This window comes from Mastigoproctus giganteus, chromosome 9 (genome assembly GCF_048544385.1).
Source record: "Mastigoproctus giganteus isolate SK-2022 chromosome 9, ASM4854438v1, whole genome shotgun sequence".
In the NCBI taxonomy this organism is placed as follows: domain Eukaryota; kingdom Metazoa; phylum Arthropoda; class Arachnida; order Uropygi; family Thelyphonidae; genus Mastigoproctus; species Mastigoproctus giganteus.
The window spans coordinates 109,720,983-109,746,857 of NC_143583.1; the positions used below are offsets into that span (position 1 = coordinate 109,720,983).

A 25,875-nucleotide genomic window follows, 5' to 3' on the forward strand; every position below is an offset into this window, starting at 1 on the left:
GCACAGTACTACACTTAGGATAGCAGAAAATGAAAAACACCTGGGAGTAATTGTGCAGTCAGATGTGAAGTTTTCTGAGAAATGCAGACAGGCTGCCAGAGCAAGTCATGGGGTATTGTCAATGATATAGGAATTTTGCTATTAGGGAAAAGGAAGTGATTATTCCTTTGAATTAGGAAATGGTCAGGCCATGCTTTGAGTACTGCATACAGGTCTGAAGGCCTCATTTCAGGAAGGATGGTCCTCATTAGCATTAGTAGAGGTATTTGATGCAAGAACACAAGCTTATGCAGCATCAGCCAAAAAAAAAAAAAAAAACACTTCCACTTCACCCCTCTGTTCGTTCAAAATACCTGTCCAGCTGAGCCTTAAACTTATTTAGGCTATCAACTTCCACGACAAGGGATGGAAGTCTGTTCCACCAACCAACCACTCGCTGGCTAAAGGCAAATTTCTGCACGTCTATCCTACATCTGTCTTTCCTCAATTTGAATTTATGCCCTCTCAGGTAATTATTCTGAGCGAGAGGAAGAATCCCATCAGCATTGAGCATGCTCAAACCATTCAAGGCTTTATACACCTCTATCAGATCACCTCGCTGGTGCCTAGTCTCCAGACACTGTAATTTGCAAAATTTAAGCCTTTCTTCATAAGAGCACCCCTTTGTTCCATTCGCTAGTCTTGTTGCCCTTCTCTGTACTCGTTCCAGCAGCTCTACATCCTTCTTGAAATGAGGCCTCCAGGCCTGTATACAGTACTCTAGGTGTGGCCTGACCATTGCCTTATACAAGGGAATAATCACCTTCTTATCCCTGCTAGAAAAATTCCTATATATCATTGACAATGCACCATGAGCTACTCTTGCAGCCCGTCTGCACTGCTCAGAGAACTTCATATCTGCCTGCACAACCACCCCCAGGTCCCTTTCATTCTCTACCACTGTCAGTGTAGTACCACAGAATTGATACGTTGCTCTGGGGGTTGCTGTTTCCCATGTGTAGTACTTTACATTTGTCAATGTTAAACTTCATTTGCCACCTCTCAGCCCATCTGCTCAACCTTTCCAGATCCTGTTGCAGCAGCATAGTGTCAGTAGTGTCCTTGACAACCCTGCCTACCTTTGTATCGTCTGCAAACTTCGACATTAAGCTTGATATACCATCATCAATATCATTTATGAATACAGAAAACAATAATGGATCCAACACTGAGCCCTGAGGGAATCCACTAATAACATTATTCCACGACGAGCAGTGTCCATTGATTACCACTCTGTCTTCTCCCCCTCAGCCACCCCTTTATCCACAGCAGCAATTTGCCTCCAGTGTCACACTGCTCCAATTTGTGCAGCAGTCTTCCATGTGCAACAGTATCAAAAGCCTTTCTAAGATCCAAGTATATAATATCAAAGTTATTCCCTGCATCCAGTTCCTTTGTGACTGCATCATAGTATCCAATCAAATTGGTCAGGCAAGACTTCCCCTTAACAAAACCATGCTGTGTCCGAGCTATAACTGAAGTCTTGTCTAAATGATCCTGCAGTGCTTCTTTAACTAGTGCCTCCATTAATTTTCCTGGAACAGAAGTTAAACTCACAGGTCTATAATTATTTGTGTCAGCCTTTGATCCTCCTTTGTGAATTGGGGTCACATTTGCACATCTCCAGTCTGTGGGTACCTCCCCTGAGTCCAAGGAAGCTCTCATAATTATGGCTAAGGGTTTGCTTACTTCCTCTGCTGCCTCCTTTAATATAACTGGATAGATCCCATCCACCCCGGGTGCCTTTCTTGTGTTTATCTTCAACAATTTCTCCTCCACTTTACTCCCAGTTATTACAAGATTCTCTAGCTTACTGCCAGAGTTGAATACACCTCTGGCTTTCCCCTCGCTAAATAACTCCTCATGTGTGAATGTCAATGCAAAATATTCATTTAGTTTGTTAGCTACCTAAGCAGGATCATCAACAGTTGACCCATCGATATCAAGTGGACCAATCTAATTCATCCCCTTCCTTCTCGAGTTTACATAAGTAAAGAACTATTTGCTGTTTTTCTTTGCATCCCTTGCCAAAGATTTCTCGTAATCTGCCTTCGCCTGCCTAACCTCTTTTGTAACTTGGTTACAGATCAACTTGTATCTCTCATAGGCTTCTGTGTCATGTGTTAATTTGTATATATCCCATGCTTGTTTCTTCTCTGTCATATGCCTCATCAGTTCATCTGACATCCATTTAGGCCTAAACCTTGAACAATATTTCTTAGTTGGTATGTAAAGCCTAGTAGCTTCCAAAATAAGTTCTTTGAATGCTTCGCATTTTGCCTTTGCTGTTGGTAACATCATCAGTTGGTCCCACTGTATTGAATTTAAATACTGTCTCAGTCCATTGTAGTCGCCTTTACGAAAGCAATAACCCTTCCCTTTACCCCTAATGGTAGTTACCTCTTTGAGTAAATCCCACTTCAGCACACTGTGATCACTGCCACCTAGTGGTTCATTTATCTGCAGATTCTTAATGCATGAAGAATCACTGCTGATAATCAAATCAAGAGTATTCCTCCCTCTAGTTGCCTCCCGAACATGCTGATGTAGAAAACAATCATCCAATAAATCCACAAAAGCCTTGCTAGTTTGTGAGTGAACAGCCCCCAAATTCCAGTCAATATCTGGGAAATTATAATCTCCCATTATAAGACTCTCTGATTTACTGGCCCACTCTATTTCCCTGTACAGTTTCTTATTATACTCATCAGAGTCATTAGGCCTATAGCACACTCCTACTCTCAATTTTGATCTCCCAATGCTTATGTCACACCAAACTGACTCGACACTGCACTGTCCAGCGATGTCGACTGGCTTCACTTCCTTGGTTTTTATGTATTTCTTAACTAATAGCATAACCCCTCTTCCCTTCTTATCCAGTCTATCCTTTCTGTAGACGTTGTACTCCCCAAATTCCAGTTCTGCATTCCTTATATCTGTGTGACACCAAGTCTCTGATATCCCAACAATATCTGCCTTTGATGTTTTGAGCAATACCTCAAATTCATCAAATTTATTTACTAAACTCCTAGCATTGGTGTACACGCAAGTATACATGCACCTATTTCTATTCTTAGCTACCCTAACACAACCCTTGTGTTTACTTGTACTGCAATGACTCCCAGCAGTCTCTGAAATATCCTGAATCTTGTTTTTCAGGCTTCTGCTCATTCCAATAGAAGCAGTGCAAGAATCTCTTTCACCGCTGCCAGTGGCTACTGTTAATCTATTCGTCTTTGTATCCCCCCAAGCTAGCAGTTTTCCGATCCACCTAACACTGCCTCGATAGCATCAGCAAATATTCTTGCACCCTTTCTATTTAAGTGTATCCCATCCCTGTAGAAGCAATCTCTCCTGTTAACAAGTACAGTCCAGGCTGAAAAAAATTCTACCCCTTGAGCCTTGCACAAACTTTCCAGGGCCGAATTGATCGACAAGGCTCTCATCATATACTCCCTCCTATCGTGTCTGGGCAGAATTGCAGACCCTTTCAAATTCAACCCTATTTCACGGCTTTTTTTCAACAGTGCCCTGTACTTGTTAAGCAATTCTGCCGGTCTCCTACTCTTGATATCGTTAGTGCCAACGTGTACAACTATATCACCTTTTGTGCCCTTAAAAGATGATATCTGCTCTACAACATCATCAACCTTTGCCCCTGGCAGACATACCCTGGTCCTGTTCCACCTATCCTTTTTACAAAGCATGTTCCCCGTTTCCCTGACAATAGAGTCACCAACAACTACTAGTTCCTTTGGGACCAGCGCATTTTGCCTTGGGGGTTGCCGCTGTGTTTCACGATGACCAAGTGCAAGCTCTGGTGTTGATGTGGGCAGCTGAGAGCTTGATGGGCCCCTCAGTTTAGTTCCTTCGAGGGCATCCACCCTGTCCTTCAAGCTCTCATATAGGCCCATAAGAACGCTGAGTTGTTGCCTGATTTTGATACTCTCCTTGCATCGTGCACACACAAAGACATCCCCCATGGCAATATCATGTCCCGTACTTGAATGCTCCACAAACATCATGCAAGCTGTGCATTTTAGAAGGCTGTGATTCAGAAGGAAACTGCTCCCCTCAGTTCTCCTCTGAGCCACAGCACTTCCATTAGCTTGAGCCTTTTGTTTTGCTGCTCTGGTCTGAGTCATGATTACTTTTAATTTAAATAAAATTTCAATTTCAGTTTATAACCTTAACTTATCTCCCAACACAGTTATAACGGGATATATATTTTTTAGTGTCAAGTATTAATTATCTCCGAGTTCCCTTTATATAACTTCCGTATCAGTTATGTATTATTTAATTATGTTACATTTGTAATCTAAGTCGGTATATGTATTTAGTTAAAAGTGCAATTTAAATGCCAACGAAGTTCAACAAGTTTAATAGATTTTACCGATCGCTGAAAATATTATAACCTATACTATACTAACGCTATCTAGGTTCAATATATATGACAAAGACAAAGGCGGGAAATTACGAATGGTAATCTATGGACACTTAAGTATTAATTAACTTACAAATCTCGCTGTCTCAATTCAGAATAAACCAACGATACTTACTAGGTCTATAAGCTACTTACAAAAAATAATTTGATGTAAAAAATATTCAATAAGCGGCTAAATATGGCTAAAAAAACTTCTCGTTCAGCGGAGTTGTAACACGTGGATTTGATACCCTTACCGATACTTTATGCAATTACAAGGCCGAGTAAAGAATAAATACACCAAATTAATCAGAAATATCACAAAATAATGCTATACCACTAAATTTAAATCAAAAGTTTTAGAAAATCAGTAATTTCAAATCAATAAATAAGAAAAATCCACTTAGCGGCTTTGAACACGACTGGCCCCTACTAGCCTCGTCATAGGCTAGTAGGCTTCTGTCATAGGCTTCTGTGTCATGTGTTAATTTGTATGTATCCCATGCATGTTTCTTCTCTGCCATACGCCTCATCAGTTCATCTGACATCCATTTAGGCCTAAACCTTGAACAATATTTCTTAGTTGGTATGGAAAGCCTAGTAGCTTCCAAGATAAGTTCTTTGAATGCTTCCCATTTTGCATTTGCTGTTGGTAACATCATCAGTTGGTCCCACTGTATAGAATTTAAATACTGTCTCAGTCCATCGTGGTCGCCTTTACGGAAGCAATAACCCTTCCCTTTACCCCTAATGGTAGTTACCTCTTTGAGTAAATCCCACTTCAGCACACTGTGATTACTGCCACCTAGTGGTTCATTTATCTGCAAGAAAGGCTTAAATTCTGCAAATTGCAGATTTCTCTTACCAAGAAAGGCTTAAATTCTGCAAATTGCAGTGGTTGGACTAGGTTCCTTGAATGGTTTGAGCATGCTGAACTCTGTTGGGATTCTTCTGCTTGCTCAGATTAAGAACCTGACAGGGCATAAATGCAAATTGAGGAAAGACAGTTGTAGAATTGATGTGTAGAAATTTGCCTTTAGCGAGCGGGTGGTTAATTGCTGGAACAAACTTCCATCTGTCCTTGTGGAAGTCGATAGCTTAAATAAATTCAAGGAGAAACTGGACAAACATTTAGAGGGAATGTATGTGTGAAATTGGTTTTATTTTTGTTTTTTTTGACTGTTCCTACATAAGCTTGCTTTCTTGCATCACTTGCCTCTATTGCAATTACTCCTACTAGGGTAGATATCTATTTCGATGTCTTTATTGTATAATGACATTTATAGTATAGAGACATTGAAATAGGACCGATGTCTTTGTAGTATAAAGTACAACACTATTTACAGTAAAATGTGACTGTTTATAATAAATTTATAGTAAGAATAAAGAAACTTATTTTTAAAAAAATAATAGCAAGTCTTGCTCTGTATTGCAGGAAATATGCAGTGTAATGATTCATCTGGTAAAATTAAACTGTTTTAGAATGTTTGTTATATCTTTATTATCATTTATATTGAACAGAAATAACATTTTTTGCCAAAATTTTTAATAATAATTTTTTTTTTTTTTTTTTTTTTACAAATGCAATTTTATCCAACAGGCTAATTTAGGACTTTTGAACACTTTTAAAGATCTGAGGAGAATAACATGGGGTAACATGGCACTTATTCAGGTATGATAAAGCTTTCTAATATTTTCTTATTTGCCTTACAAATACAATGCTGTTTTTAATAGCATGAAAAATGACTAAAAAATATAATAAATGAAATTTTATATGTGCAGTTAATAATAAAATAACAAAGACTCATTCTTGCATATTCAGTTTCCCCACCAAAGAAGTGCTTTTTGAATCCTCAGAGGCCAATAAAATCCAAGAAATATATAGTGGAAATAAAAAGGAAATTAAAGTGTTCTGCATAAATGATATGGAATTAAAATACAAATATGTGTAGATTTACTAGACATCCCCAGTTTCCAGGGGCAGTCCTAGCATTGACTATTCATCCCTGGAATGTTCAGGATTCAATATTTAGAATGTGTTTCTGGTAAAGTGACTCACAAGAACTGCAAATCATTATGTACTTGAGATTTTCTTTCTTTCCAGGTCAGTATTCTGTACATTATGAGCTCACTCAAAATGGTCAAGGATAACTTATTTGCTTACCATTATTATGCCTGTATTAGTATGAACATTGTTGTTGATGTCAGATGTGGCTCTGCCACGGTTTTTGAAGACTCAGAATAACAGAATTTATGATTTATTTTAAAAATCTAAAATTTTATTATATAAAACAGTTATTATAAACATCTGTAGTTTATAACAATGACAGATTATAATAACTGGTTTATATAAAAGCTACAAATCTTTGGGTAATAACAAGGAGTCTGCATAAGAAAATATAAGAGCATGTGGTCACTCATAAATAGTTTATATTGTTAAAAAATTATTTTTTATTCACAGTCAAATTTGTTTCATGGCCTGCCTGTCACATCTGTTAAGTGAGACCATAAGTGTAATTATGCAAAAAATTATGCCACAACAAAGTTCTCATTAGAAACTTTCAAGAATTGAAACCACTTTCAAATATTTTAAATATTGGTCATTGTGGCTGTCACAGGCATTCTCTCAGTTATGACAAGCTGGACTTGCCACCTGGCAGTCTAAAACACTGGTAGAACTGATATTCAGATGACACTTGAGTCAAGTGGATTGAATTTTGGCAAAGTACATTTGTTCTGCGACAACCGAATCCTCTGCTTGCTCCTTGATGGTGGGATTTTTAGTAACCCTGGATACAGCTCTTATGTGCAAGTCCTGAAATATGGCACCTAGTATACTGGAGGTGACAACCAAGTGCAAACCAACATAAGCAGGGGTCAAGGTGTGCTGTCCACACCACACAGAGGAACACTGTCCCCTTGTGTTACTAGGCAATACCAGTACACCAATTAGTCACCAATTGATGACTCATCAATTGGTGCAAAATCATCACTTTGCTTATTGGAGGTTTGAAGTGGTGGAAACCATGTTTTTCCTCAAGAGCAAAGCTCCTTCAACCACCCCCATCTCTTCAATCATGCAGTATGATAGTTCATTTAGATAGTTCACACAGCTACTTCATTAGCGTAGATAATTCATTCACCTACCAGAGTACCAGATAATCCTAACCACAGAGCCAACACTCTTGATCTTTTTCTCACAAACAACCCTTCCAAGTACACAGTCAAGGCAAGTAGTCCTCTAGGCATGTCATATCACAACTTGGATGGCCTCTTCCAGTGGAGCCTTTCTCTCCTGACCATTCTCAATCTCTTGTTGTTTGGCAATACAAGAATCCAAAATGGGATCTGTGAGATTCTTTTCCTTAGATGGATTAATGTTTTAAATCTTCTGATGTCAATGCTTACTCAGATCATTTCAGTGAAATTTTTCTTGTAGATCTTTATTCCACACTCCACCTAAAAATCTCGTCCTTTATCTAAACCTTGGTTTTCCAATAAATGTGCCAAGGCTGATCAAGATAAGAATGTTGCATATCACAGTTGACTTGCATCCAAATCTCTAGGTTCATTTTCTGCCCACACCAAAGCTCGCAACAGTTGTAAACCAGTTATTAATCAGTCCAAACTAGATTTTGAACAGGATAAGGGTGGTAGAAAAGCTGCAACTTTGCCCATTTCTATTTCCATCATCTGTCAAAATCAGATGGTTCTGTTGCCATCTCAGCTAAAGATAAAGCTGGCCTACTAGCATTCTACTTTTCTTCTAACTGGTGTATTGATGATCTTGGTAAACCACTTCCTACCATTCCCAGTACACTCCATTCAATGCTTCCTGTGTCCTTTCATTAAAAGGATATCAGAAGAATTTTGAACAGTCTTGATGCCAAGAAAGTGACAGGTCCTGATGGTATTTTTCAGGTTGCTCTCAAAACCTATGCTCCTGAACGTTGCTCCTCTTCTGTGTTGCCTTTCATGCTTTCTTGTTCCACTGGTGGTTTTTCCCTTCTGCTTCGAAATTTGCTCATATCCAGCCAGTTCCTAAAATGGGTAACAAATCCCTCCCATCTAATTATTGGCCCATTTCACTTACTTCTCCTCTTTCTAAAGCAATGGAGAAATCCATTAACCAGCATCTCCCAAACTATCTAGAAATATCCCATGTGGCAGAATCCACTGGTGATATACTGGCTTATATTACCGATCTATGGACAAATTCAATTGAAAGGTTTTGTGAAACTCACGCAGTTACTCCTGGCATTTCAAAGGCTTTTAATTATGTTTGGCATAAAGGTCTTCTAAATAAGCTTCTATCTTGTGGTTTTCCAGCCGTTTTTTTGTAAGTGGGTATCCAATTTTCTCTCTGACCACTCACTGCAGGTGATGGTAGATTGTCTTCTAACTTCTCTACTAATGCTGGTGTTCCCCAGGGTTGATTTCTTTCTCTCACTCTTTTCCTCTTATATAATGACCTTCTTTCATTGATTGGAAATCCTATTCATAGTTTTTGTGGTTTTCTGCATCTTAAAAAAATTTAATAAAAATTATTTATAAATTTTATTTTATTATTTTATTTTTTTAAGAATATTGATAGCACATTGCATTCCAGTTTGAGAAACCTTTCCCTATGCAAACAGCATGAACTTCTCAAACATCCACTGCCAACTCCTAAAATGCCAATCTCCAGTAATTCTCCAATGAGACAAAGATAACTTAGTTGATTTCAATCCTTCTAAAACTCTGCCTTGTCTTACATCTCACAAAAAGGATTCTTCTACTCCTATGCTTAGGCTCAATGACACTCAGATTTCTAGATAAGATGATATACAAAGGGTACTAGGAAAGTTTTGCAATACAGCTTTGTTTATTTAATTTTTTCAAAGTAATTTCCTCTACATTCAATACACCTCTCCATCCTCCGAAACCAATCTTTAAACCAGTTCTGCCAAGTTTCACTAGGGAGTAAAGCACACTCGTTGCCCCAAGCCCGTAGAAGGTCCTCATCACTGGAAAACCGCCTCCCTTTTAGCTTCATTTTCACATGTGGGAACAGTGCAGAGTCGCAGGGAGCAAGGTCTGAACTGTAGGGAGGGTGCTCGAGAAGTTTCAGTCCTGTTGTGGTCAAATATTCGGTGCAGGCTTTGGCGCGGTGAGCTGCAGCATTTTCGTGATGGAGGTACCAGGTGTCCATTCTTGACTTTGGCCGCAGGTTCTTCATAGATCCAATGACTTTAGGCAGGCATTGTTCAGTATACCACTTAGCTGTGACTGTCTTCTGCGTGTCCAAAACGACACGTTCCACAATTCCACTCGATTTGAAAAATACAGCTATCATTTTCTTCTTTACAGATTGGGATTTTCTGACAATTATGGGTGTGTCGTCATCATCAAAGACCCAAACTTTGTTTTGAGCCTTGGTCGGCAGATCGTAATAGTACAGCCAAGTCTCGTCACCTGTCACGATGTTGTTCACATAGCGAGATTGTCCCTTATCAAACTTTTTTAACATCTCCCGGCACCAAGTCACACGTCGTGTCATCTGCTCTTCAGTCAGTTGATGCGGCACCCAGAGAGAACAAAGTTTCTTCACGTGCAAATGATCTTGCAGAATCGAACGAATTGCTGGTGCATTTAGGCCCAAAGTATCCTCTATCTGTTGGTAGGTCACTCGCCTGTTTTCGTCAAGCATTTTCCTCACAGCAGTAACGTTTTCCTCCGTAACTGACGTTCGTGGCCTTCCCGGCCTCTCAGAATCCTCCAGAGTGAAATTTCGCCTTTGGAATTCTCTATGCCACCTGAATATCGTTGTACGATGTGGACAATCATCATCTAGTGCAAGAGTCATTTCTTCTAAGCACTGGTCTATGGTTAAACCACGCACGAAATTATACCGCAAAACTGTCCTTATCTCATTTCATGACCACGATGCCATTGCAAGCACTTTACACTCTCACTACTAATGAATAATTGAGCCCATCGACTTGGCGCGGCGGCTACTATGCACGTATGAACATGTCTCAACATGCAGCAACAAGCAGCTTCCTGTGATTCATTGTTGCGTCATATTGCAAAACTTTCCTAGTACCCTTTGTATCTCTATTAGGGATTACCCTGACTTCTAATCTTTCTTTGCTTAAGCACACAGAAATATTGCTTCCTCTGCATCTAAAAACCTGGGTTTTCTCTTTCACTCTTGACATTACTTTTCTTTACTCCATTCACTCTGTACAAATCTCAAATCCACCTACCATGGAATACTGTTGTCCCAAAACCTCTATCACGCTTCTAGAATCCATTGAAAAGAGGGCAGTTAGGTTAATTAATGACCCATGTCTAACAAAGTCTCCACTCTCTGTCTCATAGACATTCTGTTTCTGCTGCATGCCTTTTTTATAGATACTTCCATGGGCACTGTTCTTCTGAATGCAGTTATACAGCAATCACAGCATGGATTTGTTAAGGGGAGATATTGTCTGAGCAGTCTGATTGGATACTATGATATTGTAACAAAGTAACTAGATGTAAAAAATAATTTTGACACATATACAGTGAATGTCGCTTATTGTGACCATAGATAATGTTATCATTTTCATCAAGTCCTAATCAGACATATACTGATACATAGAACAAACATTATTTATTATAATCAGCCCTTCAGTTTTTGTTATTGTTTTTTTGTCTTATTGCTTACATAACTTTCCGATTTGTTCTTAAATCTAACATGTTGCATGTCTAGTTACTGTTATTGCTTTGTACAGTTCGTATGGTTGTCTGTTGCAACATGAAAGAAAGTGCTGTATCTCTACTGCCACAAATCTGACTGTTTTACAGTAATTGTTTTAATTCTTGCTTTAATATTTTTTTTATTTGTTTTTAATAGTTTGTCTGGATTTCCAGAAACATTATGAGTTACATTTTAATGATGACTTTCTTGAAGAAATAGTGGGCAATCAAATTAAAGTATTTTGTATCTTGATAAAGAATCTTGATTTTAATATTTTCTTTCTGTTCACCTTTTCATATACACATTTCTGCTCTGCATCTATAAACAGCACTGAACAGCTGAGGCCTGAAGTCTTCACAATAAGCACCATCCACTTTACAAATTGGAGCAATATAGTATTAGAGACTAGTTATTACTATGGATAAAGGGATAGTTGAGTTGTTATCAGTGGGCACTCAAACCACCCACATGGACATCCATTTTTGAGCCACAATGGGAAAATGTTTATAACACATGTCAGACTGCCAACCATCCATTCGGTATGCATGTCCAAGAGCTACTCAGAGAGCTGAACCTCATGGTAGACAATGTTGCACTATCACCCAAGCAGCCCATTCCACCCTGGCATGCTCTAACTCCAGCATGTGACTGCTCCTTTAAAAATTGGATGAAATCAGATACACCACCTGCTGTCTACCTTCAACTCTACTCTCAGTGCCGAGCTGAACATTCTGACTTTTTGCCTATGTATACAGATGGCTCAAAGTCAGAATCATATGTGGAATCTGCAGCTGTCTTTTCTGACTGTAGTATATCTGAGCAGATTCCTCCTGAATGCAGCATATACACTGCAGAGCTTCATCCAAGACTATAGAGTTAGTCTTGGATTGATTTATTATATATACCGATTCCTTGAGCATACTACAGGCTCTGTCAATGATGAGATACACCACTCATCCAACCCTGTCCTGGGTTCAGCAGATGATATGCTCTCTCTCTGTGAAGGTGGATTCGATATCCACTTCTGCTAGATCCCCAGCCACATTGGCATTATCGGAAACAATTTGGCCAATAATGCAGCGAAATCAGCAGTTCCAACAAATAATCTTGGCCTGTCAGTCCCCTGTACGGACTACAGGAAAATAATCCGTAGCAAGGTATATACATTCACAGTGGCAAGACTCGTGGCATGGGCAGGCAACAAACAAACTATATCAGATTAAGCCTGTAATCAAACCATGGCAGTCTAGTCTGCACAGGATTCATAAAGAAGTTGTTCTTGCTAAGCTCTGCATAGGATATAGTCATCTGACACATTCCTTTCTACTGAGGGCTGATGAACCTCTTGTGTGCAAGCAATGTGACACTATATATCATACACTCAGTCAGATTTTAGTATTAGTATTAGTAATGGCCACATGGTGCTTGCACCTTCATGATGGTGGGACTGTTAGTAATCCTGGGTATAACCTCCATGCACAAGTACATGGTGGGTGACCACCCAGGTGTGAACCAACGTAAGCAGGGGTCGAGGTGTGGCACCCACACCACATGGAGGAACGCCGCCCCTCTATGTTACCAGACAGTACTAGGTGGTAGATGACTCTCATCAACCGGTGAAATACCACCACTTTGCTTATTGGAGGCTTGAAGTGGTGGAACCCATGTTTAGTCTGTAGAGCTAAGTTCCGGTCAACCCTTCCCTATCTCTTCCCTCATGCAGTGTGATTGATGACTTTTGAGGTTATGATGAACATCATGGCGAGATCCAATATTCTTTACATTTCGAGGGTACAGCTCTAAAACGGTTTTCGCAGGCCGGCCGCTAGTGAGTACACCGGACTGAACCTATTGGTAACTCTCTAGGAGGCTTCTGGATCAGCTAGTGTATAATCTTGCTACCTCTACTCTGCCAGATAGAGTGACTGGAGGGAGTCCGAGTAGTGTGTATGCGGGGAGCATTGTCGAGGCCACGTTATGTCAAGGATCTGGGAATATTCTTACCACGTGTACGCCATATCCAAAAATTTAATTACTTCATACAGCATGTCCCACCCACTTTTTCTTACTATTGAATACACCATGAATTGTCAAACTAATAGAGCAAGCTTATCTGCGAAAAGATCTAAACCTCCCAAGCACTTCCTAATTCATTTCACAAATATACGTGGTCTCAATTCTAATCTCAACGATGTCCATTTCCACTTGCAGTCTGCCAAACCACATGTACTTTTTCTGACAGAATCTCAGTTATCGGTTGATTCAACTACTGCTCATCTCAGATGCCCAAATTATTTGCTGTATGATTCCTTTCGCCTCAAAGATGGTACTTGTGCATATGTCCGTTCTGATATTCCCTGTCAGAGACTTGGCAATTTGGAATCTCCTCTTTTTGATCTTCTCTGGCTTAAAATCTCTCTACCTCATTGTGTCAAATTCATCTGTTGTCTCTACCGTTCTCCCCAACTCCACTAATCACTTGGAGCTCTTTGACCTCCTCTCTTTGCAACTTGACTTTCTCCAGTCCAACTTTCCTAACAGTGAGGTAATTTTCCTTGGTGATTTTAATGTTCACAACTTCAGCTGGCTTCCGTTTTCTAGTCTCACCGACCCAGCAGGTCGAGATGCTGAGGCTTTTGCAATTACTAATGACCTAGCACAGATTGTTCATTTACCTACAAGAATACCGGATAATCCCAATCATATAGCCAATACGCTTGATGTTTTTCTCACAAACAACCCTTCTAAGTACACGATCGAAGTGAGAGGTCCTTTAGGCACTTCAGATAACAACTTGGTGATTGTCTCTTCTCCAATAGAACCTTTATCTCATGGCTATTCTCAACCTCTTGTTGTTTGGCATTACAAGAATGCAAAATGGGATGACCTGCGAGACTTCTTTTCTTCTTTTTCATGGTCGGATTACTGTTTCAAAACTTCTGATATCAATGTTTGCTCAGATCGTGTCAGTGAAATTATTCTTGCAGGAATGGAATCCTTTATCCCACACTCCACTTTAAAATCTCGTCCTTTATCTAAACCTTGGTTTTCTAATAAATGTGCTAAGGCTGTTCAAGAGAAGAATGTTGCATATCGTAATTGGCTTGTTTCTAATTTTTCAGTTTCATTTTCTGCTGACACAAAAACTTGCAACAATTGTAAAGTAGTTATTAATCAGTCAAAACTAGAGTTTGAACAGGCTAAGAGTAGAAAACTTGTTTCTTGCCCTAATGGTAGCCGAGCATTCTGGTCTCTTGCCAAAGCTATTGGCTGCAACTTTTGCCCATCTCTGCTCCCACCTCTGTCCAAACCAGATGGGTCTGTTGTCACTTCAGCCAAGGACAAAGCTGACCTGCTAGCATCCCATATTTCTTTCAGCTCATGTATTAATGATCTTGGTAAAACTCCTCCCACCATTCCCAACATGCTCCATTCAATGCCTCCTGTGGTCTTCCGTCAAAAGGATATCAGAAGGATTTTGATGAATCTTGTTGCTAAGAAAGCTCCTGATCCTGATGGTATTTCTCTGCTTGTTCTCAAAACCTGTGCTCCAGAACTTTCTCCTATTCTTTGCCGCCTATTTTCACTTTCTTATTCCAAAGGTGTTTTTCCTTCTGCTTGGAAATTTTCTCATATCCAGCCAGTTCCTAAAAAGGGTGACAAATCCCTCCCATCCAATTATCGTCCCATTGCAATTACTTCTACTCTTTCTAAAGTAATGGAGAAATCAATTAACCGCCAACTCTTAAACTACATAGAAACCTTCTGTCTGATCAACGATCGCCAGTATGGATTCCGTCAGTGTCGATCCACTGGTGATATTCTGGCTTATGTTACCCATTTATGGACTAATTCAATGGAAAGGTTCGGTGAAACACAAGTGGTTGCTCTTGACATCTCAAAGGCTTTCGATCGTGTTTGGCATAAAGGTCTTCTAAACAAGCTTCCATCTTATGGTTTTCCAACTGTTTTTATGTGATTTGTTATCCAGTTTTCTCTCTGACTGCTCACTGAGGGTGATGGTAGATGGCTCTCTGTCTTCTAACTTCTCCACTAATGCCGGTGTCCCCCAAGGGTCAGTTCTTTCCCCCACTCTTTTCCTCTTGTATATTAATGACCTTCTTCCATTGACTGGAAACCCTATCCATAGTTTTGCCGATGATAGCACACTGCATTCCACTTTCCATTTTGAGAAACCTTGTCCTGCTCAATCAGCTTCAACTTCTTAAAAATGTGCTACCAATTCCTTAAATGCCAATCTTCAGGTATTTCTCCAGTGGGGCAAAGACAATTTAGTTGATTTCAACCCTTCTAAAACTCAGTGTTGTCTTATATCTCACGAAAAGGATTCTTCTGCTCCTATGCTTATCTTTAGTGACACTCCGATTTCTAAGCAAAATGATATATCTCTTTTGGGGATTACCCTGACTTCTAATCTTTCTTGGCACAAGCACATTACAAATATTGCTTCCTCTGCATCTAAAAAACTTGGTTTTCTCTTTCGCTCTCGGCGTTACTTTTCTTCTAAACAGCTGCTCACTCTGTATAAATCGCAAATCCTCCCTGCCATGGAATATTGTTCCTACATCTGTGGTGGTGCCCCCAAAACCTCTCTCAGGCTTCTTGATTTCATTCAGAAGAGGGCAGTTAGGTTAATTAATGATTCATCTCTAACAGAGTCTGTCCACTCGCTTTCTCATAGACGTACTGTTTCTGCTGCATGCCTCTTCTACAGATACTTCCATGGGTACTGTTCTTCTGAATTGGCTTCTATAATTCCCGCTCTCTCTTTCAAAATAGTCCAAACACATGCCGCCACCAGCCAACATCCATTTACTGTCCAACTTCAAACCTACAGAACCAACTTTTCATCTTCCTCATTTATTCATTCAACTGCCGTTTTCTGGAACAACCTTCCTTCATACGTATTTCCTGAAAATTACAATCTACAGAAGTTCAAGTCCAATGTCAACAAATATCTTCTTTCGTCTTCTCAACCTCCAACCCAAGCACAGTACTAAGTACTATAGGTTCTAATACCTCTCGTGTTTGGGGTTCACATAAAAAAAAAAAAAAAAAAAAAAGGAAGCCTATGGCTTATGCTGCACCAGCAAAAAAATAAAATAAAATTACATAAATACATAAAATGAATAATAAGAATAAAACAAATTAATAATTATAAGAAGAAAATATAAAAAAATAAATAAATAATAATAAAAAATTAATAAGACAAAAGGAATGGACAACCTACGCATTTCCCTCCTCCCGGGCACCTCCATAGCCAGGTGGGCAGGAGCAGCAATGCATAGCACACACTTCTTAATTAGACTGGGGTTCGAGTCCGTTACCACCAAATATGGAGGATGCGGAAAGGTCAGGGAATAACCACTGCATATCCCGGAGCAATATGGCCTTAGTTGCTAATGCTCCTAAAAACCAAATAACAAGCAACAAACAAACCCTCCTCCCTTAGGTAATTATCTAGCTGACCTTTGAATTTCCCCAGACTCAGCTTCTACCACCCATGTAGGTAACTTATTCCAGTAATTTATAACCAACAATTTTTATCCGACAATGACCACGTGTCAGCAGTTTTTAATTTTTTAAAAGCCATTAACATGTTATACTTATTTAATATTCACTACAGAACTGCCAGTGTATATACATAATATTTTGTTTGTAGTAGTGGACTACAACAGTAATGTAAAAGGCATTGATTTAATTGTATCTCATATCGTGACTGCCTTCACAATGAGTTACCATGATATTGTGGAATTATTCACAACTGGGTTGGCATGATTGCAGCACCCATTGAGAATAGGCCAATAAGCCTTGAGACGGTGCTGTCTGGATGGTGGTATCCTCCAAGAATAAGTAACAACCTCGAATTGTGACTACCTCGAATAAGTAACACTTCTCCATTCGTGAAGTGTTACTTATTCGAGGTAGTGCACTAGAAGGTAGTCACAATATGAGATACGATTAAATCAATACTTTTTACACTAATGTTGTTGGTCACTACTACGAACAAAATATTGTGTATATACACTGGCAATTCTGTAGTGAATTTCAAATTTGTAGTTTATTATGCCTTTTGTGTTTATTTTTCTAGTACTTATTTAATATAAAAAGCTTCTTTTTACTGCTTCCTCTGCGTCTAAAAAACTTGGTTTTCTCTTTCGCTCTCGGCGTTACTTTTCTTCTAAACAGCTGCTCACTCTGTATAAATCGCAAATCCTCCCTGCCATGGAATATTGTTCCTACATCTGTGGTGGTGCCCCCAAAACCTCTCTCAGGCTTCTTGATTTCATTCAGAAGAGGGCAGTTCTATACTAATATTTATATATTGGTATAGATATATAACTGTTTGACAAGGTCTTCTTAGACTAATGTTGTTAGAGGAATCTTACAGGGTTCAGTGTTTGGAATTCACATTGTTTTCAAAATTTATTAATGCTATTGATGAAGGAATTTCAGGCTTAATGTCTAGGTTTGCGCATAATACAAAGGCTTGTGGGGTGGTTAATATAAATTATAATATAAGTTGATGCAAGGTACTGCATATGGGCAGTAGTAGTAGTCTCAGATTAACCTACCTACTATGACGTACTATGAAGGTGGTAGAGAACAAAAAATACTTGCAGGTAATTGTGCAGTCAGTCACAAAGTTCTCTGAGCAGTGCAGATTGGCTCCTAGGACAGCTCACTGGGTTTTGTTAATGATATACAGGAATTTTATGAGCATTAATTTCATAAGAATTAATTATATAATATCAGTGTAGATACACCATAGACAACTCTTAAAGAAAAAACTACGATAGTAGGGTAAAGGGCATCATTCCATCTGTATCTCATATTGTGCTCATCCTTCACAAGTTACCATGTATTGCCCTACCTCAAGTAATTAACGCTTCACTAATAGAGAAGACTATTATTACTTATTCTCTGTGGGCACTACATAAGTAACAATAGTCTTCTCTATCAGTGAAGTGTTACTTAATCAAGGTAGTGCAATACATGGTAACTCATTGTGAAGGATGAGCACAATATGAGATACAGATGAAATGATGCCCTTTACACTAATATTGCAGTTTTTTCTTTAAGAGTTGTCTACGATGTGTCTACATCAATATTATATAGATAATCTTAAACTCTTAAAATATTATGCCTAGTAACATTTAGTTTCATTTTAATAAGAATTAATGTAAATGGTTTCTTTGGAATGTGAAAATTATAATTCACATTATAATTTTACATTAAAACGTGCTCAAACCTTTCAATACAAACCTTGTATTCAGATATTAATAATCTTATTTAAATTTTAACTTTTAGAAAACTCAAGCATTGCAGAAATAAAAGTAGTGAAATTCATCTTAGTGAAAAAAAAAGTAGTGAAATTCATCTTAGTGAAAAAAAAGTAGTGAAATTCATCGTAATTGCTAGGGTTTAGCAAATGCTAAACCCTAGCAGCTATAGCAATTACATTACAGCTATAGCTGTTGAAGCACCATAATTGCTCAATAGAGTTAAAGAAAATAACTTTAAATAATTTATTTAAAAATAATGGCTGATTATTATTACAGATAATAACAATCAGCATGCTTCTATATTAATGAATTAATATAGAAGCATGTTGTTTGTATTTAAAAGCTACAAAAATTTCATTTTATAAGTTAATTAATATTATAATTTATAAATTTATATTTTAAATAAATTAATGTATGAACATTAATGCTATAATGTAATTATAACTTAATGTTTTATTCAATTGTTAAATATAATAAATTTTATTTATTTAAGTAATAATTTTACAAAAAAAAGCAAAAGTGTATCTTTGTTATGTCTATGATTTATGGTCAATGGTCCATAAATCTTAGATATAGTACTACATTATGATACTACAATACTTTTGCAGTACATTACTCTAACTATATAATTTACATCAGTTTATACAGGGTGTCTCAAAAATATTGGTACAAACGTTTAGAGGAGGTAGGTAACATCTAAAGGAATGTGAATCGCATAGGAACCCATAACCGGAAACTTCACGGGAAAGTAGTAGCAGAGACACAAGAAGCAGAAATGACACTAGACAGTAATTAGTGGCAAACATTTATTTGACATAATATTAACAATGGAGTAAGAGATGGACGAATTTCATGACGTTACAACAGATGCTCGAAGGTTCCACCATGAGACGCGATGCATGCGTGACACCGATGCAGCATTGATTGGCAGACACGGTCGAACACACCTGGATTTTCTTTGACAGTAGCAGCAGCGCAGACAAGTCTCGCCACGAGATCCATTTCCGTCTCCACAGGCGATTCATACACGATAGATTTGAGGGCCCCCCACAGAAAGAAATCAAGGCTCGATAAATCAGGTGAGCGTGGGGGCCAAGCAACGGGTCCATCACGGCCAATCCATCGACACCCAAAACACCTGTTCAAATGGTCACGAACACACCTTCCATAATGGGCAGGCGCCCCGTTCATGTTGAAATCAAATGTTGCGTCTCACATTTGCTGGAACAACGTCAAGTAAGTAGAACTTGTTCAAGAAAGATCCGATATTTAGCGGAGTTCATGCGGGATGGTAACAGGTATGGGCCGACTAAGCAGTCATCAACCATACCTGCCCACACATTTATTGCGAAGCGATGTTGTGCCGCACGGGGGCGCAGACCATGTGGGCCCTCTGCTAATCCATACACTAGGTGCATGTCTGCCAGCTCACAGTTCGTATATCGATGCATGCTCTTTGTGCGGCGACTACTGCTTGAATGAGTAAACCAGAAATTTTCCCTCTCGCGAACTGATGAACAGCACCGTGTACCGACTTACAGTGATGTTTCCGGTTATGGGTTCCTATGCGATTCACATTCCTTTAGATGTTACCCACCTCCCCTAAACGTTTGTACCAATATTTTTGAGACACTCTGTATATGAGGGCTGGTCCGAAAATACGCAGACTGAGATCATTGCTCTGAGTCTCCTTTTCGAAATATATTGGTGTGCAAACCTTAAGGGCCAACACTATTTCTAAAGGTTATAACCACAAAATCTTTACTTAAGGTACTCTTTACTGATGAGGGTAGATTCAGTCTCAGCAGCGATTCTGGACATCAGCTAACCTGACAAGAGGTTGCCGCATGGTATCACCCCGCAAACATCACTGAAAGGGATTGATATGGTGGTCGAGGTGTTCTCGTCTGGGGAGGCGTTATCTTGGATGGACGTACACAACTCCAGATACTGGAAGGCAGTACTGTAACCGGTGCACTCTACTGTACTGAGGTAATCCTTCCCCATGTGCATCTGTTCCGAGGTGCCATTGGCCTCGAGTTCGTGTTTATGGATGATAACACCACACCCCATCACACTGCAACTGTTGATATGTTTTGGAAAGTGAGGACATTGTTCGTATGGATTGACCATCCCATTCTGTTAATCTAAATCCCATCGAACACATATGGGATGCTCTGGGGAGATGCCTAGTGGCACATCCACACCCATCAGAAAATGTTCACCAGCTGAAGGAATGGAAGTTCATGGCGCTGACAGAGGAATGGACGATGTTACGGCAAGAACTTATCAACAACATTGTTCTAAGTATGGATGGGTGGTGCAAAGCCTGCATCAACATTAGGGGTGGCCATATCTCTTATTGAGGACCAACTCTTCCCTTTATTCCATCTTTGGCAGTGATGCATCTGTATCATGGCAGCCAGTGCTGTTGCCATTTTTGAATAAAGTCCCTCTGTACTGTTTTGTTTCCGTTGTTGTGTCAGCGTTGTTTCCTTCATCATTTCTGTACTTCACAAGGTTCCTTTGGTATGCTTTTCCCATATCTAGGCCACTCCTATGAGAAGCCGAAGGTGAAAACCTGACTGGTCCTTAAATTTTGCATACCAGTGTAGCATCCTTCACATTCTATACACCTTTTACAGTTCACTAGCTTTTGAAACACATGCTGCAGCCCATTTTCTGAAAGGCATTGCAGGATAGTGGATGTGGCAGATTTAACTTCATTTGTGTTAAATTTTTTTTCTCTCAACTCTTTTTTGAAGCTCAGGAAAGTTTAGAAATCGTATAGTGCAAGGTCTGGGCTGTATGGAGGGTGGTCTAGCATTTGACCAGCAATTTTTGCTAAAGTTTGCATTGCTGGTTGTGCAACATGTGGTCTAGCGTTATCTTGAAGAAGAAACCATTCTTGATTAAGCAGTTCTAGTCTTTTTTTTTTTTGCAAATTGCTCCTTTGAGGTGAACTCACGTGTTAGCATGATATTCTCCATTTACAGTTTGTTTCTCAGGAACCCAGTGCTGCAGTATTATTCCATGTGTGTCAAAAAACAAAATCAACATCAATTTTTTTGATGAACCAAAAACTCAATTTTTTTGGAGGTGGTGAATCGTAGTGTTTCCATATGCTTGACTGCTGTTTGGACTTGGGATCAAATTGTTTAATCTAGGATTTGTCACACGAGTCCTGGATTAAATAATTTGATCCTGGATTATTTTATTCAAAAAGTTGGGCTCTTCTTTTACCTTGTCAATAAAGGCTTGACAAAGTTCAGTGCAGCATTCTTTTTGTTCTGCAGTAAGATCGTGCGGTACCCATGTTACGCAAACACATGGCATGTTAAGGTGCATCTTTACAATTTTGTGACATCTTGCTACACCAACATTCAACTGAACTGCCAGATCAAAATTGATAAATGTCTGTTTTCTTTCAATAACGTTTTGGTTTCCTCAATGTTTTCATCGTTCACTGAGGTTGAACGATGCCCATTTCTTTGTTCATTTTGTATACTTTTTTTTTCTGACCTTAAAATGCTTCCACCACTTAAATACAGCCGTTCTGCCTAAGGCTTCTTCACTGTATGCTTTTTGAATCATCTCAAACGTATTCTGACCACTTTTGCCTAACTTTACAAAAAATTGAATCACGATTCTTTGTCTATTTAACAAAAGATATAATTAACAAAATATCTTTCTCATTCCCCATCATAAAACACACTTCAGCTGAACTCAAGATTAGAGTACCTCATCCAACATAGTGAGGAAAGAAGTGATTGTCAGGTGAAGGCACCTCCCACTCAGTGCTGTGATTGACTGTCGAGTTCTGTGATTGGATGATTATTGTGGAGGCATTTTCTTTCGATTGTTTTGTGTCGTTGAGGAGATAGGGTGTTTATCCCCAACCCCCTAATTTTTGAATTGGAAAATGAGTTCGCGATCTGAAAACAGCAGTAAGTGGGGAAAAAACACCCTAGGCATATCAACCTAGGAGGACAGTGGTCAGAGTCACAACTTGTCAATCACTGTTTTGCTAGCTGCCATGTTGGATGGAGCACATTAATCTATACCCACATTTTGCATAAGCTGTTATAGCAACACAAAAATTAATACTCTGTGATACACTTGCACAAACTAACTAAGAACAAGGTGGGGGAACATTCCTAGACAGCAAATTCGTCACTCGTTTCCTTAACAAAGAAGCAGTGTTGCCAGTTCGCATATTTTCAGAATAGCCCTCATATATATATATAGGGAGAATATCCAGATAAAGGAGCCACTAGGTGGCAGTGATCATAATATATTGATGTGGGATATGTTTAAAGATATAACTACTTTTTTAACAAACTTATTTTGACCAAAGCTTTAACAATACTGACAAACTTACTTCCACAAGTTTTTAATAAGTTTATTGCAATAAACTTATTAAACTTATTATTGCAATAAACACATGCAATAAACTAATCACAAATGACCTTCAAATGTGTGACCTAAATACGGTCACATGTATGTGGCTGACATGGCTTCTCAAGAAATAAAGTAACTTACTGAGCCACATATATATGACATAAAAAAAAACTTGTTTTTTGAGATTTTAAGTGAAAAAATGACAAAACACTGACATTACAATATTTATTTTAGAATTACTAATCAAATTATTTACTAAATATTTTTTGGCCAAGGGGAAGTTTTTTCTTAAACTAGCTTGGCAGTCAATGTGTTTAAAGGGTGGTGATAACCCCAGCTGCTCACATCTGGTGAGTATGGGCTTGGCAAACCCAGGGTCCTGAGCTGGATATCATCATTCCTCTCTTTCTACTTCTGACTCTCTCTCTCTCTCTCTCTCTCTCTCTCTCTCTCTCAGGGTAATTCTGGAATTTTTTTTTTTTTGGCTGGTGCAGCATAAGCCTCAGGCTTCCTTGCACCACATGGCTAATAAAAATAATAATAGACATTATTATTATTATTATTATTGTTGCTCTTATATTATTTCTCCCTGATTGGGGGAGTCAACTCCGTAACGGGTGCTGCTACCAAGTACACAGGGCAGTTGTAATGTCTGGTGTTACTGTTGGTTGAGGAAATTTCTGACTATCCTACAGGTGTGCAGGATTGCAACTTTCTGGAGTTCCTTGTAGGTGTTCTCTGGGAGACCTATTGCTGCTAGGCTGCTATGTAGAGTCTTTGGTACCATACCAGTGGTTGACACGATGATCGGGATGGTCAATACTTCTTGCATATGCCACATCTCCTTGACCTCGTGTCTCAGGTTCGTGTACTTCCTAATTTTTTCTTCCAGAGTTTTCTGGACATTGCTTGTGTTGGGCACTGCTATGTCAATCAGGTAGGTAGCCTTTTCCATCTTGTCCACAAGGGTTATGTCCAGTCTGTTGTGCGGGATGGTCTTATCCATTATTATGGCGCAATCCCAGTACAGCTTGTGGGTTCGGGTCTCTAGTACTGCCTGGGGTTTGTACTTGTAGTATGGTACATTTTCTTTCGTCAACTGGTATTTCCTCGCTAGCTTCTGATGTATTATCCTTGCTACCTGGTAGTGTCTATGAGTGTACTCAGTCTGGGAGATCACCTTGCACCCTGCGGTGATATGTTGGATCATTTCTGAGGCCAGGTGGTATCGTCGACATGTGTCATCTGACATTCCAGGCTCCTTTGCGATGTATTTTCTAGAGTTTCTGGTATTGATTGCCTGGTTTTGGATGGCCAGAATGAATCCTTCAGTCTCGGGAAAGAGCATCTCGCTTGTGAGCCATGCATTGGAAGCAGTTTTATCAATGTGATCTTGATGGAGGTCATTGTAGTGTCTGCCATTGAGTGTCTTCTTTGACCCTCTTTCTATCTTCGTTTCTTGTACCATTTGGGTGGGAGGAGTTTCCTCGCTTAGGTTGAGTTGGGTATACCTCTTATCTGTCTTCCTTGTGGCCTGGTGGAGTGGTGCTGGGTTGTTCTCGAAGTAATCCTTCAGGTTAACTATCGCTGTTTTCTGTTGTTCTGTCAGGTCTATCAGGCCCCTTCCTCCCTCTTTCTGAGGTATTGTTATTCTCTCCACTGCTGACTTCAGGTGGTGTTAGTGACTCTTGGTCATCATTGTCCTTGTCTTTCGCATGATATCTTCTAGCTTGGTGTTAGTCCAATCTATGACCCCGAATGTGTATGTTATTACTGGAGCTGCATAGGTGTTTATGGCTATAACTGTGTTCCCTCCATTCAATTTTGCTTTCAGCAGACTTCTGAGTCTCTGATGATATTTTTCGGTCAGGCACTTCTTGATTTCCTTTTGTTCCAACTGCTTAGCCTGCATTATCACTAGGTATTTGTAGGTCTCTCCTTTTGTCATAGCTTCGATCTCTTTATCAGTCAGCAGCTGGTAGTTTTGGCCAACTAATTTTCCCTGATGCAGTGTGTGGCTCTTGCATTTTTCTAGACCAAATTCCATCCTGATGTCCTTGCTGAATTCTTCGGTGATCTGGAGTAGTTGCTGGAGTTGCTTCTCGGTTGCGGCATAGAGCTTGATGTCATCCATGTACATCAGGTGGGTGAGGGTGTACAGGTTCTTTCTTTCTTTCTTCTTTGAGGTTATATCCATACTTGCTGCCATTGAGCATGGTGGATAGTGGGTTGAGTGCTAGACAGAACCATAGTAGGCTCAGAGCATCTCCCTGAAAGATTCCTCTTCTAATGGGGATTGCCCTGGTTGTGATGTTCTTGACTTTAATGGTGGTACTCCATTTCGCCATTGTTGCTCCTAGGAAGTTTGTCACTATCGGATTGACCTTATAGATCTTCAGGGTCTCTATTAGCCAGCTATGAGGTACGGAGTTGAAGGCCTTGCGGTAATCGATGTAAGCCGTGTATAGGTTGCAGTGCTTCTTGAAGGCTTGCTCCATAACTGCAGCATCTGTGGTTAATTGCTCCTTGCATCCTTTGCTCCTCTGATTACATCCTTTCTGCTGTTCGGCCATTATGTTCTGACTCTCTAAGTGGTCTGATATCTTCTTAGTTATTCAGCTGGTGAGGATCTTGTACATCGTTGGGAGGCATGTGATTGGCCTGTATTTCGCCGGGTTTCTTGTATCTTCATCTTTAGGTTTCAGATATGTGACTCCTTCAAAGAGAAACTTCAGGATTGTCTCTGGGTGCCTTATCATTCGAGTGAACTGCTCTGCTAGGTGCTTGTGTGTGTGTGCAGGTGAGCTTCTTGTACCAGTAGTTGGGGATGTTATCGATTCCCGGGTTTCGCCAGTTGTGGGTGTTCCTGATTGACTGTTTTACTTCTTCTTCTCGAATCTCCCACTCTCATCTCTTGTATGTCCTTCATTTCCTTCTGTTCTACTTCTATCCAGGGTGCTTTGCTGTTATGTCTTACTTCA

The 25,875-nt window shown here is 39.4% G+C and overlaps 1 protein-coding gene across 1 annotated transcript in view; it reads left to right on the top strand.

Annotated features, from left to right (window-relative positions):
* LOC150080633 (solute carrier family 41 member 1-like) overlaps positions 1 to 25,875 on the top strand; it is a 227,043-nt gene that overhangs the window by 44,299 nt on the left and 156,869 nt on the right. Inside the window, exon 4 of the mRNA XM_090380764.1 lies at positions 6,063 to 6,134. Coding sequence (XP_090236890.1) covers positions 6,063 to 6,134 — 72 coding nt within the window. The remainder of the gene's footprint in view (positions 1 to 6,062; positions 6,135 to 25,875) is intronic.